General features: G+C 37.6%; 1 protein-coding gene across 2 annotated transcripts in view; it reads left to right on the forward strand.

The window, feature by feature from the left end:
* PDXDC1 (pyridoxal dependent decarboxylase domain containing 1) overlaps positions 1–17,336 on the forward strand; it is a 53,435-nt gene that overhangs the window by 11,942 nt on the left and 24,157 nt on the right. For both annotated transcript variants that reach the window (XM_081088684.1, XM_081088683.1), the window contains exons 3-11: positions 310–372; positions 2,671–2,751; positions 5,752–5,898; positions 7,072–7,261; positions 10,300–10,368; positions 10,915–10,993; positions 15,730–15,814; positions 16,687–16,735; positions 16,888–16,989. In XM_081088684.1, the coding sequence (XP_080944810.1) occupies positions 310–372; positions 2,671–2,751; positions 5,752–5,898; positions 7,072–7,261; positions 10,300–10,368; positions 10,915–10,993; positions 15,730–15,814; positions 16,687–16,735; positions 16,888–16,989 (865 nt within the window). The remainder of the gene's footprint in view (positions 1–309; positions 373–2,670; positions 2,752–5,751; positions 5,899–7,071; positions 7,262–10,299; positions 10,369–10,914; positions 10,994–15,729; positions 15,815–16,686; positions 16,736–16,887; positions 16,990–17,336) is intronic.

The raw sequence follows: 17,336 nt of genomic DNA on the forward strand, positions 1-17,336 counted from the left end.
CCAATCTGCTGGACCCCAGCAGCAAGCTAACCTACTGGTCAGAGCATCTGCCCTCTGGTGGTCAGTGCACATCATAGCGACTGGTTGACCGGTTGACTGTGTGCCCCCCAGGTGGTCAGTGCATGTCATAGTGAGTGGTTGAGCGGCCTTAGCATGTCATTAGCATATTACGCTTTCATTGGTTGAATAGTTGACGAGACACTTAACATATTAGGCTTTTATTATATAGGATCATCACATGCTTGCATGCTCAAATGGTAAAAATTTGATATGATAAAGTGAATAATTTTTCATTTTCCTTTAAATTAGAAGAACAGAGGAGGAAAATGGAAAAAAACTATCAGGGGATATTCCAGGGCCACTCCAAGGCAGGTAGGTGAAAATAAAGATAAGTACCTTTAGTTTGGGTATACATTTTCTTTAAACAAAGATTTTGCCATCATTGATTTACAATTTTAGTGTTATTGAGTAAAAAGCAAATTTAGAGTTATAAGCAATGTAAGTAGAAAACTGAAATGCTGTTGTCTGGTTGTGATAATGCCAAGCCTGCCTGCTTCTTCCCCTTTCCCGTTCAGAATTTAACACAATATCATGAATCAAAAGCAATGCACAAATTTATAATTATGAGTTGAATATCATACTTAGTTTATCTTTGGAACCTGTAATCTGCATGGTACACTGAGCATTATTGTGTGAGATATTTTAATTTGGTAAGATTTATTATTTTTATAATACAGTAAAATGAAAGGAAAAATGTCAACTTTAACCATTTATTGACAGACCGTTTTATTTATTTTTTTTTTTACAATGAAAACAAATTTGTCTAGTATTTATGGTTTGAGCTAGCAGGGAAAATGTCAGAAAAATAAGAAGTTATCTAACTAAAATTTTCACAGAATGTTAGTACTCGGTTTGTAATTAAAATTTCAGCCAAGATCGCTTCTCGGCCTTTTGGCGAAGATCAAGTGTAAAATTTCAGCCAAGGTTCCTTCATACAAGTTTTTTTTTTATGACCAGGAAACTGCACATAGGTAAACATTACAACTCCCTTAAATTGTCCTTTGACCTGAATATAAATATGTATAAGGTTGCAAAAGAGAAGTGAGGAGGAAGGGACGGACCACAATGTGCCAATAATGTCACATCTAACACACCCAGATACCAATATTAAAATAGGCACTCCTACTTGTAGCTTGAATGGTGCTGAATTTTTTGTTGTTTTTTTTGTTGTTGTTGAGTTCAGAGAGGAAGGCAGAGGGAGAGAGAAAGAGAAACATCAATGATGAGAGAGAATCATGGATCGGCTGCCTCCTGCATACCCCCTACTGGGGATTGAGCCTGTAACCTGGGCGTGTGCCCTGACGAAGAATTGAACTGGTGATCTCTTATTTCGTGGGTCAGTGCTCAACCACTGAGCTACTTGTGCTGGGCTTGAATGGTGCTGATTTGAAGCCCTCTCAGTGTGCATGCAGCGTCTTCTACAGGTCAGGACAGAAACCAGTCCTATAAATCTCCTCAGGGAATTAAATTTCCTAAAGGGAATTAAAGGGTTCTACTGATTCCACAGTTTTCCCAGAAGAGATACCACCAAGACTATCTGTAATTCTCAGAATGGGAGGGCATTAAGGCTACTGGTCAGGCATATTCACACTTAGTGCTAATAGCCAACATCTGAGATGGCACTATGCCAGGCATAGCCTTAAATGCTTTACATACACTGTCTGATTGCATCCTCACAATTTCTTAATGTAAGGACTTAGGGAGTTTCAATAGCTTGCTCAAGTCCTGTGGCTAGGCACATAGCATAGCATATCATTTGTAATATAAATTTAAGTCATAACTTTTAAGTATATGATTAATTTTATTTTACATTATTGGGACAATGGTAGGAAATTTCTACACTGTGTCCAAGGACCAGGGCCCCTCTGCTGTGAACATCAACACCTTGGGGAGGATGGGTATTGGGGCATTGTTCTGACAGTGCTGCTTTTTCAGAAGAGAGAACTTTTTATTAGTCATACTCTTGCTAATGGAGCAATAATATTTTCAAATTACATGTGTTCAATTTGACATTGCTAACTACTTTAGTCATTCACATTCTTCCCAGAAGTTTTCACCACCTCACGTGATGAGCACTTAATAACTTATGTTGAATAGAAGTAAATCTATTTACTAGTATACTCTAAGCAGATCTCCAGTTTCCCAGTTTGGAGAAGAAGTGGTAAAAATGATGTTTGCATTACATGTTTAAGTCTGTTAGAACAAGCAGACAAGATGTCTACATGGAGGGAAACTAGATATATCAGTGACATTGGAGTATTCTTGCTGCTTCTGTGACCTTTAGCATCTTATAAGGACTATTTTGGCTCTTGTGACATGCTTATTCTCCAGGATTCAAATGAACAGGTAGAGAAATATTTCTTAAGCAATATTGGTGAAATTTAAAAATTTCAATCTCAGGTTTAAGTAGAAGATTTAATTAATCACAAGTAAGATTGTATTCAAAATGCCAGTTAATAATTTGAGGCTTGTTTTTAAAAGATGTATAATATATCTCAAACACATTCTTACTCAAAAAAACTTACCAAAGCTATTTGGATGAAAGAATAGAGAGTGGTGGGGGATACGTGCTATTTCCACCTGTCCATCAAGTCTTTATTTATTCTGCAGTGGACAAGATATGGTGAGCATCCTCCAGTTAGTTCAGAATCTGATGCACGGAGATGAAGATGAGGAGCCCCAGAGTGCCCGGTAATGAAGAACGGTTGGCAGCTTCTCTTTGACAGTATTATGTGTTCTTGATTTTGAAAGTGATTGCATTCTTGCAAATTGCTGAAACGATAAACTATGCTTCCTTCATATGATATCAAGAGGATCTTCATTTTTTTCTTTTCAGTGAGAAATTTACATATTTTACATAATATATTTTGCAAAAGGAAGGCATTTACTAAACCTAAATTCTACAGTTTTTATGGTATCATATCTTTGCGAGGGGCTGGCAAAAGGACCAAAGAACAATGGCTGTGCACTTTCCTACTTCTCATGGCTTCTGCTCCTGCACTTGTGCTTGTGCTTGCCAAGAATTGCTGCAGCTAAATTGATTGGTGGGAGACCATTGCCGTGAATCATCCATTTGCTTTATTTTTATTTTCATCTGTTTCGCTATTCAGTTTCATTTTATCTTTAATTCTTTTAAATTTATTTTTTTGGAATAAGTAATGCTTTTTTCTGGTTCAAATTTCAAAGATAAAAGAGTACACAAAGGCAGTTTTCCATCTTACCTCAGCCTCTCTGTATTGTTCTCCTTAGAGACAGACAATGTTGTATTTCTCAGAGATATTTTATGAGTGTGTATACACAAGCAAAATGTCCTTACTCGCCCCCTCCATTACACACATACTGTGCACATTGTTTTGTACCTTGCTTTTTAAATTTATGTCTTAGAGTTCATTGCATATCAATACACAAGGAGTTTTCTCCTTTAAGAGATGTTTGGGCCCTAGCTGGTTTGGCTCAGGGGATAGAGCATTGACCTGCGGACTGAAGGGTCCTGGGTTCGATTCCAGTCAAGGGCACATGCTGGGTTGTGGGCTCAATCCCCAGTAGGGGTCGTGCAGGAGGCAGCCAATCAATGATTCTCATCATTGATGTTTCTGTCTCTCTCTCCCTCTCCCTTCCTCTTTGAAATCAATAAAAATATATTTTTTAAAAAAAGAGCTGTTTGGTTTTAATTTGAATGGATGAACCATATTCTATTTAACTAGTCTCCTTTTTTAAAAAAAACATATTTTATTGATTTTTTACAGAGAAGAAGGGAGAGGGAATAGAGAGTTAGAAACATTGATGAGAGAGAAACATCGATCAGCTGCCTCCTGCACACCCCCTACTAGGGATGTGCCCGCAACCAAGGTACATGCCCTTGACCAGGATTGAACCCGGGACCTTTCAGTCCCCAGGCCGACGCTCTATCCACTGAGCCAAACCGGCCAGGGCTAATAGTCTCCTTTTTGTGGTTTACTTTTACAAACATTGCTGCAGCCAATAACTTTGTACCTGTATCATTTCTTAGAGAAGCAAATATTTCTAGAGATTAAAGTTCTAAAGTGGGATCCCTGGGCAAGATATCTTGTGTATTTCTAATTTTAATAGATATTGCCAAATTTCCTTCCATGGAACCTGTGCCAGTTTACGGTCCCACCAGCACTGTGGGAGCCACACCTTTGCCTGTAAGAGTGTTAGATTTAAGGGTTGTTGCCAGTCTGATAGGTGAGAAATGGTATTTCAGCATAATTTTAATTTGCATTTCTCTTATTAACCAGGTTAAGTATCTTTTTGCATGTTTTAAAAACCCATTTATATTTCCTTTTCTATCAACTGTATCTTTTGCCCAGTATCCTGTTTGATTTTTTGACTTTTTAAAAATTGGCTTATTTTTTATAAGGGCAATTAGTCCATCCATTTAAATTATATATAAAACAATACCTAGTTCCCCTTAAATTTGCTAAATTATTGTTATAAATAGCTAATGAGGAGAATTGATCTTCATGTAATGATTCTTTAAAAAATTGTTTTCTGCACATTTAGCTCTACCCTCCATAGTTCTTATGACCGGTACTTAGTTTAAAAAAAATTTTAGGAGAAAATTATTCACAATTTGTATATTTAGTAGATATTCAATAAAAAGAAGGATATTTATCTCCTAGGAATTAGTTTTTAAAATATTTTTCCCCCCAGACTGTCAATACCTTATAGGCATTAAATTTTCTAAATTTGTCTGAATTTGTGCCTTCTAGGCCATTAAGTGAATTTTCAGTCTGACAGAAATTTCTGTGGGCCCTTGTGGGGTGGCTCAGTTGGTTGGAGCATCATCCCATACCAAAAGGTTGCTGGTTCGATTTCCAGTCAGGGCCTATACCTAGGTTGTGGGTTTAAGCTGGGAGGCAACCAATCGATGTTTTTCTCTCACATCAATGTTTCTGTCTACCTATCTCTCTCTCTCTGTCTTCCCCCCTTCCCTCTCCCTCTCCCTCTCTCTAAAAATCAGTTATATATACACACACACACATACACACACACACACATATACACACATACATACACATATACATACATATATCCATATATCCATCCATCCATCCTTGGGTGAGGATTAAAAATTGTGTATATATTGCCCAACCGATGTGGCTCAGTAGTTGAACGTCGACTTATGACCCAGGAGGTCACGGTTCGATTCTGGTCAGGACACATGCCTAGGTTGCGGGCTTGATCCCCGATGTAGGGCTTGTAAGAGGCAACTGATGAATGATTCTCTCTCATCATTGATGTTTCTATCTCTCTCTCCCTCTCCCTTCCTCTCTGAAATCAATTTAAAAAATATATTCTAGCCCTGACCAGTTTGGCTCAGTGGATAGAGCGTTGGCCTGTGGACTGAGGGGGTCCCAGGTTCAATTCCGGTCAAGGGCATGTACCTTGGTTGCGGGCACATCCCCAGTGGGAGGTGTGCAGGAGGCAGCTTATTGATGTTTCTCATCGATGTCTAACTCTCTGTCCCTCTCCCTTCCTCTCTGTAAAAAATAAATTTTATATATATATATATATATATATATATATTTTCTTTCTTTCTAAAAAATGTATGTATATCCTCAGATGAGGTTTTAAAAAGAAAAGAAATTTCTGTGGAATACTGTCACAAAGTTTTATTTTTTAATATTTTTACTAAGCCTTTTTTATCTAATGAATTTTGATTAACAGAATCCAGAATATTGGAGAACAAGGTCATATAGCTCTTTTGGGGCATAGTCTGGGAGCTTATATTTCAACTCTGGACAAAGAGAGGCTGAGAAAACTTACAACTAGGATACTTTCGGACACTACCTTATGGCTGTGCAGAATTTTCAGGTAAAGACATTATGAGTCTTTTGTTTCCGGTAAGATATTAATGAGTTGGGTATAGATTGTGACAGATATTGTCTGGAGCTATACTACCTAGGTTCAAATATGCCTCTCTCCCTTCCTCTTAGAAGGGTTGCTTAACTTCTTCATGCCTCAGTTTCCTCATTTACTAAATGGGGATAGTATTAATATCTATTTTATGTGAGGATTAAATGAGCTAATGAATTAATACATGTAAACAGCTCAGAACATAAGCACATGCATGTTGGATAATGTCAGCAGTTCCTTATTTTTAGAATTGCTAATTGACACATGTCAATAGAAGGTAGAGCAGTGAAACATATTAAAATATTTTTAATCAAAGTAGCCTGTGCTTTAGTAGAAAGGAAATGCTGCCATAAGGAAGATGAGTGTGTGTTTTGAAATTGAAATTTGCTCTATACTGTGGTAATGATGGTCTTATTAAGGAATTATAGCAAGTTACGGATTCAGCAGAAGACATTGGACCAGTAGTATTTTTATGTTATTACTTTTAAGGAAAAGGAATGTTTGCCTAACATTGGAACATTTAACTTGGGAGACTCACTTTCAGATGTTGGGAAAGAGGTTGGCCTGGCTTGAGTATAAGTTTGCTTAACTATATTGCAAAGAAGAAATTTTTTTCCATTATAATAAAAATATACCTGTAATTGAAAGTCTCTCTCCCTTCCTCTCTAGGAGATTAAGAAGAATGAAAGGTCCCATGTAGATAATAGTGAAAGCAAAAGTTAGCCTGACCAGTGTTTTTGACAATTTTATTTACTTTGGATGTTTTAGAGCTAAAACTCTTACAGGAACCATGCCTACATTACCCAGTGCTAGCTCCTTGTAGAATAAACCAAAACCATGATGTTCAGCCTTTTTATATTTGAGGAACTTCCTGTTCTCTACTGATTTTCATTGTTGCTGCTTTTTATGGAGTTGGGGCTGGATGAAGGGTCATTGCCTCTGTTCCTTATAACCTCCAACTGTAAGGAGTTGTCAGCCATCTAAAATTAGGGTGATTTCTATCTCCTTAACTGATCTAGGTGACAGTTTCTAGGCTGAGAAAATAATTACTTCCTTGATTACAAAACTGGGATATAAAATCAGAGTTAACCAGAGATAAGAACATATTAATATATGGGTGTCTCTTAACAGGTATGAAAATGGCTGTGCTTATTTCCATGAAGATGAAAGAGAAGGACTTGCAAAGATCTGTAGACTTGCCATTCATTCTCGTTATGAAGACTTTGTGGTGGATGGGTTCAATGTGTTATATAACAAGAAACCTGTCATATATCTTAGTGCTGCTGCTAGGCCTGGCCTGGGCCAGTATCTTTGTAATCAGGTAATGTGGCGTAAGGTGGACATTTTAAAGATTAGATGTTTCGTTCTGTCCTGGAACTTTTAGAAGTATGTACACGCATTTCTTTAGCTGCTATTCTTTTCAAATGAAAAGAAAGATGGGTTTTTTCCATGCTTGTTTTGTCATGATAAGAAAACATATAATTGTATATTAATGAATTTAGATATGTAATTTTTTAGTTACCCAAAGGCAGTCCATCACAGTCAACATTTTTCTTTCTTTCCAGACTTCAGTCAAAAAGACTTTACATGGTTATATCTGACTTTTTTCACTTAATAGGTGCATATCATGTTTTGCAATTCTTTAAATAAAGCTTTTTTAAAAAATATATTTTTATTAACTTCAGAGAAGAAGGGAGAGGGAGAGAGAGATAGAAACATCAGTGATGGGAGAGAATCATTGATTGGTTGCCTCCTGCACACCTCCTACTGGGGATCGAGCGTGCAACCAAGGCATGTGCCCTTGGCCAGAATCAAACCCAGGACTCTTAAGTCCTTAGGCTGACACTCTATCCACTGAGCCAAACTAGCTAGGGCAAGTAAAGCTTATTTTAATGTCTTCATAATATATAGTAGTGAGTGTACAGTAATATTTTAACTGACTGCTTCCTTTTTGGACAATTAGAGTGTTTGCATTCTTCTGCTTTCTATGACCATTTCTATGACCAGTGCTATTATGCATAGTGCTATTATGGACATCTTTGTGCGTAAAGCTTTGTCTATATTTAGGGATATATTTCTCAGATAGACTTTCAGAGTCGATCTAGAATTACTAGATCAAAGGGCATTATTACCATTCTTAATCCTACCAGACCTGAGGCCCTGAACCTAACTGTCCCCTATACCTGGGCTCCTGAGCATTAAAGAGAAAAAACCAACATGATATAGAAAAAACCACATGATGCAAACAAGTGGTTAGAATAAGATGGAACTTGGAGACATTGTAGAAAATAGGTCTACCTTTCATCTAGCGCCAATATTCCACCTTTGTGTGGAAATTACCGAAAAATCGGTACAGCAGTCTGGTAGGGTTAAAGTTCATAGTGCACGTAGTCCAATTAGAGGGCTACCTTGAGAAAAGAAATGAAATCTCTTGGCCAAAAATGTTTTAAGGCAAAACCCTTAGGATTAGAGAGTTTGTCTTTTTTAAGGTGAAGGAGCCCTGGGGAGATAGATGGAGGAAATTCAAGGACTTAGTTGATTTAGAGCTGTGGTTACTAGTGGCAAGAAATCGTGTCCTCTTCTTGAGGGTGTAAAAAAAATGGGGAGTTTTGTAATATCCCTATAGAAACATGAAATAAATTGCTTATTGAGTACTACTGTAGGCTAGGCTCTTATGGACCTGAGGCTGTCTTGGGACAGCAGTCCTATCTTCAAAAGATGTGTGACAGTATTCTGTTAAGTGAGGAAGGCAGTGGCAGAGCAGTATTAATGTGTTCATGTTCTAAAAAGTGTTTACATGCTTATATGAGTGTTTTTATAACTAGAAAAATATATAACTATATCTAGAAAATGTCTGGAAGGTTACATTCTAACCTGTTAACTGGAGATTGGTACTTTATATGGGGCATTTTCACTTTTAATTTCTCTCTCTTTATTTTTATTGTGTGTTTTATTTGGGTTTCATTTTCATAATTTGAAAGATAAATCCTTTAAGGCAGTGGTTCTCAACCTGTGGGTCGCGACCCCTTTGGGGGTCAAACGACCCTTTCACAGGGGTCGCCTAAATACATCCTGCATATCAGATATTTACATTATGATTCATAACAGTAGCAAAATTACAGTTATGAAGTAGTAACGAAAATAATTTTATGGTTGGGGGTTACCACAACATGAAGAACTGTATTAAAGAGTCATGGCATTAGGAAGGTTGAGAACCACTGCTTTAAGGGAAATGAGTGTGGATAAAGTGCTTGTTAAATTTTTGGTCTTTAATTAATTAATTAATTTATTTATTTATTTATCTTTAATCCTCACCTGAGGAAATTTTTCCATTGATCTTTTTAGAGAGAGTAGAAGAGAGAGGGAAAGACAGAGAGAAACATCCATGTGAGAGAAACATATCAATTGGTTGCCTCCTGCACGTGCCCTGACCAGGGTCCGGGCCGAGGAGGAGCCTGCACCTGAGGTACGTGCCCTTGACTGGAACCAGGGACCCTTTCGTCCCTAGGCTGACCCTCATCCACTGGACCAAACTGGCTAGGGCAAATTTTTGGTCTTTAAATTCTACCAAGTTTAGTTATATAGAACAATAGACTGCAACTGTTTAAAAATTTCTAAAACTATAAACTCCTCAAGGATTTGGAAGCTAGGTGGGAAAAAAGGATTTGGAAGCTAAAAGTGACAATTGCTGTCTTTATAACACTGACTTCATTTCTCTGCAAGTCCGTGTTTATTGATTTTTAGAAGTGGATAGACCCATAAATAAAGTATTCTTTGAATGCCTTTAACTGGTGCTACTAATGTTTGGAGGAAGGACCCTAAAATTATGCCCCCATATGCTCAGGGTTCAGTTGTTTCCAGTTTGTGTTTTGTTTTTTGGTATATAGAATTTAGAAAATTTTACATTGTCTCTGGCCTCTTATAAGACATCACAACTCCTGGAAATTCACCCTTTTTTTGGCTTAACTTTCTAGATGTACTTTAATATCTATTTATAATAAAGGTTCCTAAGGACAGAGATTGTTTAAAAAGAATAATTATGACTTGTCTTGGAGCCACAATCTTTTTTTTAATATATATTTTTATTGATTTCAGAAAGGAAGGGAAAGGAAGAGAGAGATAGAAACATTAATGATAAGAGAAAATCACTGATAGGCTGCCTCCTGCATGCCCCCCATTGGGGATTGAGTTCACAGCCTGGGAATGTGCCTTGATCAAGAATCGAACCATGACGTCCCAGTTCGTAGGCCGATGCTCAACCACTGAGCCACACAGGCTGGGTGGAGTTACAATCCTTTAAGGGCATAAGTGAATGGTGACAAAGAGTTTTCTTGTAAAACTGTATGTTTCTTCTTACAGCTTGGCTTACCCTTCCCCTGCTTATCTCGTGTGCCCTGTAACACTATGTTTGGATCCCAGCATCAGATGGTGAGTTCGCCTTTTGGTTTGTAAAATAATATGGAATTGTGTTTTGAAACTGTGTCTTTCTTTTAACTGAAGTTTTGTTTGCTGGCCTCCAGATAATTTTTAGCTTATTCATTTATTGCTTTGATCTTCCCATTGCATACTGAAGCCAGAGCAAAAGGGATAGGTTTTGGATTTCTGCATTTCTTTTTTCAAGATAGTTTGATTTTCTATACATTAATTCACATGCATTAGAGATAATATTAGAGATACTTTTTTTATTGGTTTTGGGGGGTTGAGAGAACATTTTCTTTAAACATATATGTTTAAAACTAGAAAATGTTGGCTATATATATGCAATTTTTAACTTTAATAACATTTAACTGATTTTTCTAGTTTGTCTTCGGGAAAAGTATTTGATTTTCACATCTATGATTATAGAAACTAGAAAAATTGTCAAAAATTGATTAATTTTGAGAGTCAGGTACTTCTTTTGGAAGTTGTAATTTCTCACTGAATATCTTTTTTGCTGGTTACCTCATGTTTTTATGATTTATCTTTTAATCCCAGGATGTTGCCCTCCTGGAAAAACTGATTAAAGATGATATTGAACGAGGAAAACTGCCCCTGTTGCTTGTTGCAAATGCTGGTAGGTAGCGTGAACGTGAATCGTACATTTTGAAAATAGAAGAGAGAGGCTAAGTACTTAGCCTAAAAAAGACCAAGTCTTAAGAAATGTTTGTGTGCCGCATGTTTAAGATAGTCTGTATGAGCATTGTGGTAAGAATTATAATAGTGAAGTTGGCTCATTTAATTCCCTTTAATTGTTGGTTTGTTATAGGAGCTATTTTTGTGTGTATACTTTTTCATTAAGGTTGTAAGTACTTCTTTACTCCTTCCTTCATGTGCTTCTTTCCTAAGTTGAATTTTGAAATGTCATACTTAAATGTGCATCTTGTAGACAGCAACTGCTCTGCTTACCGTATTGTGTTTAACATTGTACTTGAAGTTCTAGACCAGTGGTTGCCAACTGGTGGTCCATGAGGTCCTAAAGGTTGGCGACCGCTGTTCTAGACAGTCTAATAGGTAAGAAAAATAATTAAATAACATAGAGATTGAAAAGAAGAATCAAATGTCTTTACTTGCAAATGGCATGATTGTACAGGTAGAAAGTTGTAAGGAAATCAAAGAAAAGCCATTGGAACTAATCGAATCTATTAAGGTTGCAGAATTTTGTATGCTAATGATGAACAATTGAAATTAAAATGTCATTCATTATAGCATCAAAAAAATGAGAACTTCATGGATAAGTTTAAGAAATAAATGCAAGATGTGTACACTGAAAACTAGAAAACGTTGCTGAGAGAAATTCAAGAAGACCCAAATGAATGGAATTATATGTCATGTGCATGATTGGAAGACTCAACATTATTAAGTTAAATCTCACCAAATTAATCTATAGATTCAGCTTAATCCATATGAAAGTCTCAGCACAGTTTGTAGAAATTGGTGAATCTTATTGAAATTGATAAGATGATTCTAAAATTTATATGAACATACAAGGGATCTAAGAATAGCCAAAATAATTTTGAAAAGAACAAAATTGGAAGACTTACCCTATCTGACTTTTAGACTTACTATAAAGCTACCCCTAATAAAGAGAGAGTGATTAATTGAAGAGAATAGACTCACATGTATATGATCACTTGATTGTTTTTATAAAGATGCCAAGGTTATTCAAGGGAGAAAGGATAGTCTTTTCCACCAGTGGTTTTGGAACAATTGGATATCCATGTGGAGAAAAGATTGAACCTCAATCCTTACCTCACTCTGTATACAAAAATTAATTATAAATGGTTCCTAGACCTAGACATATGAGCCACAACACTAAAACTTCTTGAGGAAAATATAGAAGATCTTTGTGATCTTGTATTAGGCAAAGATATCTTAGGACACAAAAGGCATGAACCATAAATTGGACTTTTTCACAGATTAAAGGCTTATGCTGCTCAAGATACCCTACCTGTTAAGAAAATGAAAGGCAAGTTACAGACTTGGGAGAAATATTTGCAAAACATTTTTTTGACCAAGGACTTTATCAAAATACATAAAGAAGTTCTACCATTTAGTATTAGGGAGACAAATAATATTTTTAAAATGAACAAGAGATTTGAATAGACACTTCACCAAAGAAAATATATGAATGTGTGATCACTTAAAAGATGCTTAACATCATTAGTTATTAGTGAAATGCAAATTAAAACCACAGTGAGCTACTATTACATATTTGCTAGAATGGAGAGAAAGAAAAAAAAATACCGTGCTAAATGCTGGTGAGAATACAAAGCACCCGGAACTCATACACGGCTGGTAGGGAGCAAATAATGTGACAGCTCCTCTGGAAAACAGTTTGGCAGTTCCTCAAAAGATTAAACAAAATTAGCATATGACCCATTAGTCCCATTTGTAGGTATTTTTTCAAAGAGAAAAGAACACATATGTCCACACAAAGGATTGTATGCAGTACTCATAACTGGAAACAAACCAGGTGTCCTTTACCTCGTGAATGGATAACAAGTTGTATCCACCTTGTGGGCTGCTAAGCACTATGTAGGAATAGTACTAATATACACAACAGGGATGAATTTCAAAAGCATGCTAACTGCAAAAGGCCAGACAGAAGTTACATAGCATATGATTGATATGAAATTCTAAAAAAAGGACAAAAGTACAGTGACAGAAAACAGATCAGGACTGTGGCCAGTGGGGAGCGAAGAAAAGAGTGACACCTCAGGAGTGAGGGGGCGTGGAAGGAGCTTTTGGGGTGATGGAAATATTCTCTACCTTGATTGTGTTGGTGGTTACTCACTGGATACATTTGGCAAAATTCATTGAACCGTACACTTAAATGAATGGATTTTATTGCATGCAAGTTATACTTCAATCAGTAAAGCTAATTAGAGTTGCCCCTTGGCTACAGGGGATAGGTTAAAGGCCCCCGCTCTCCTTGGACACCAAAATCCACAGGTGCTCAAGTCCCTGTATAAAGTCATATAACATACAGGCTGCAGCAGGATATGCCTCCATATCACTTCATTTGTGTGCATTTAGCACAGTGCTTAGTGTGTGGCAGATTCAACTTTTGCTTTTTGGAACTCTCTGGGATTTTTTTTTCCAAATATTTTAAAGTCACAGTTGATTGAATCTGTGGGTGCAGACACAGACAGCCAACTGTATTTAAAAAATAATAATAAGCCCTAACTGGTTTGGGTCAGTGGATAGAGCGTCGGCCTGTGGACTGAAGGGTCCCAGGTTCAATTCCAGTCAAGGGCATGTACCTTGGTTGTGGGCATATCCCCAGTAAGGAGTGTGCAGGAGGCAGCTGATCGATGTTTCTAACTCTCTATCCCTCTCCCTCTCTGTTAAAAATAAATAAAATATATATATATTTTTAAAATAATAATCAGAAAAATGTATATCTGCCTTATTGTTAGTAGGAAAACCACCACTTCCTGCCTGATTTAGCATGTCATATCTTTAAAAAGAAACAAACCTGCCCGTATTCAATCATTTGATAGATGGGAGAGGCTACAGTTGACACATGTCTGAGTGACTTACCAGTATGATTACACATTGCAGGGGTGAGCCAGCAGACGCTGCCAGAAAACTTGAAAAGAGAATCTGAATGTGGTCAGGTCACTAAAGCAGCACTGTGCTTTATGTTTCGATGGGTCATGGGACACAGGCCATACACTGGCCTTTGTTCTTTGTTTCAACTAAACAAATATGTCAAAATTTTTTTTAAAAATTGAGACAGTCCTGTATGTAGGGAAAACAGTTTTCACCCTTTTCCTAGCATAAACCCTGCACAAGAACCACTTGCGTCACTTGAGGCAGTTGGTGAGGGTTTGAAATCTTATTAGGTGGGATTCTGCTAACTGGAAATTTAAGATAGTTGGGAGAATACTTGACTCTGTATTTTACTTATGCTCTGAGAAGAAGGATCTGCTATAGTGTAAACGAATTACCAGGGGATGGGTTAAATAAAGTGTGTAATATGTTCAAACTGACTTCAAAATACATGTTCTATATTAAAACAAAGAACCTCCAAATTGGGTTGAAAACATCTCAAATTCATTTATGTATTGTTTTTCATAAAAGGATACACCTAAATATAACCCAGAAAGTGACAAAAAGTTAGGGTAGAATAAAAAATCTGATGAACAGAACAAACTGGTGAATGTAATAGAATCAGGGGCAGAGAAAGGGAGCGGAGGACATTTCTCGGGAAGAAGGGGTAGAGGGGGGTGCGGGAAGAGATTGGACAAAGCTTACACCTGTGGGCGAGGACAGTGGAGGAGTGAAGGCGGGGTGGGGTGGGAACTGGGTGGTGGGGAGCTATGGGGGAGAAAAGAGGAACATCTGTAATAATCTGAACAATAAAGATTTTTTTTAAAAGTTAGGGTAGAACAGACTCCCTGGGGCAAATGCTAACAGAACAAAAGTACTTAAGCAGTGTTAGTGTGAGATAAAATAGACTTCATATTAATTGTAATTCATATTATTTAAGAGATAACAGTTATGAACGCTTATGAACATAACTTTGAACTATATAAAGGCAGACTAAAGGAAAAATTGATAGAATACAAGTATAAATTGACAAGCTCACAATCTTGGTAGGAGACTTCAATATATTTCTCATGAAACAACAAATCAAATACATAGAAAATAAGTAGAGAGGGGATTTAAATAACACAATTTACAAGCTTTTTTATAGATACATATAATGGAGAATACACACTCTTCAAAACGAAGCATCAATTGGCAAAAGTTGATTTTAAGCCAATCCACAAAGAAGATCTTTTTAAAAAAATAAATATTTTTATTGATTTCACAGAGGAAGGGAGAGGGATAGAGAGATAGAAACATCAATGATGAGATCCCCTACTGGAAATCGAGCCCGCAACCCTGGCATGTGCCTTTGACCGGAACCCTGGATCCTTCAGTCTGCAGGCTGACACTCTATCCACTGAGCCAAATCTTTTGTTTTTTTTTAATAGAGGAAGGGAAAGGGGTAGAGAGTTAGAGACATCGATCAGAGAGAAACATCGATTAGCTGCCTCCTGCACAACCCCCACCGGGGATGTGCCCGCAACCCAGGTACATGCCCTTGACCGGAATCGAACCTGGGACCCTTCAGTCCGCAGGCTGAGGCTCTATCCACTGAGCCAAACTGGTTAGGGCCACTGAGGCAAATCATAATAAAAGAGATACAATGTTAGTTCAGTCGCAGGGAGATAATGTATATAAAAGTTTTAATCATGCTTTAAAGACTCAGAAAATATTTGTTCCTTTTAGAATCTTTTTGTGTGTGCTTTATCCTAGGAACTGCAGCGGTAGGACACACAGATAAGATTGGGCGTTTGAAAGAACTCTGTGAGCAGTATGGCATATGGCTTCATGTGGAGGGGTGAGTGGAAGGTGGGATTGGCTCCATGAGTGGCCTGCACACAGTGCTCTCACTTTGTCATGACATTTATCACTAAGACCTCTTTGGGTTGCAAATAACAAGAAAACCAAAATTGGCTTAAGTGAGAAGAGATTGGTTCACATAACTAACAACAAACAGTGTTAGGAATTGGCTTCAGGCACAACATCAATCAGGAGTCAGTGTGTCATTCTTCCCTCCCCCCCAACACCACCATCAGTCACTTGGTTTAATATCCTCTGTGTTGGCTCCATGTATAGATAGACTTTCCTGTTATGGTTCAAAGTAGCTGCAGCAACTCCAGCCTTTTTTCCAGTTTGTGTCCAGTGGGTCAGAAGCCCCAGGAAAAATATCATACCAATCGCTGTAGCCAGGGAAATGTAGTTTAGGTTATTTGCCCACCTCTGGAGCCGGTGATGGTGTCTCCTCTGCCCAAAGCGGTGGTCCAATAAAGGAGATTGGGGTGATTTCCCAGAAAGTCATTGGAGGGCTGCTAAGAGCGGGGAGAGGATGCAGGGCAACCAAAGTAGTCCATATCCAGCACATCATGCATGGTAGGTTTCTTCTTTATTGTATCCCTCTGCTAAAGATGACCGGAAAATAATGGCTGTGAGATACAAGACCCATCACACCAAATAAGTAGGAAATATCCCTGAACTGTATTTTTATTAAAATGCATTTTCAAGGTATTCCTAAAATTTGCATGTACCACATTTTCTGTTGCTGTTATAAACACTAATAACACAGCTGAAAGATAGCAGAGTCTCTCTCTCTCTCTCTTTCTTTTTTAAATACATACTTAGAATAAGCAGCAGTAAATAATCCGTTCTTAGATTAGTGTTTTTTTCTTCCAGTGTGAATCTGGCAACATTGGCTCTAGGTTATGTCTCCTCATCAGTGCTGGTATGTTGTTGATTTACCAAATATTGTATTTTAAAGAAGGAATTTTAAATCTTTTAATTCCTGGGGGCTTTTCGTGGTTTTTATGAATGGAGGAGGGTGTTGGGTGTCGTGTGTTCTAATAGTCTAACAAGAAGCTGTTCTCTCTTTGGTAGGCTGCAACCAAATGTGATAGCATGACATTGACTCCAGGCCCGTGGCTGGGTTTGCCAGCGGTTCCTGCAGTCACTCTTTATAAACATGATGATCCTGCCTTGGTAAGCTTACTCTGACTGGCAGGGAGCGCTCATAGTCATTACTGGTTCTGGGGGCAAAAACACAGAAAAACAATGGGAATAGTGAAAAGTTCCCTTAATGTCACTTCTGTGATTTTTTAAAAAATATATTTTATTGATTTTTACAGAGAGGAAGGGAGAGGGATAGAGAGTTAGAAACATCGATGAGAGAGAAACATCGATCAGCTGCCTCCTGCACACTCGCCACTGGGGATGTGCCCACAACTAAGGTACATGCCCTTGACCGGAATCGAACCTGGGACCGTTGAGTCCGCAGGCTGACACTCTATCCATTGAGCCAAACCGGTTAGGGCACTTCTGTGATTTTT

Source organism: Myotis nattereri, assembly GCF_964212035.1.
Source record: "Myotis nattereri genome assembly, chromosome: 4".
In the NCBI taxonomy this organism is placed as follows: Eukaryota; Metazoa; Chordata; class Mammalia; order Chiroptera; family Vespertilionidae; genus Myotis; species Myotis nattereri.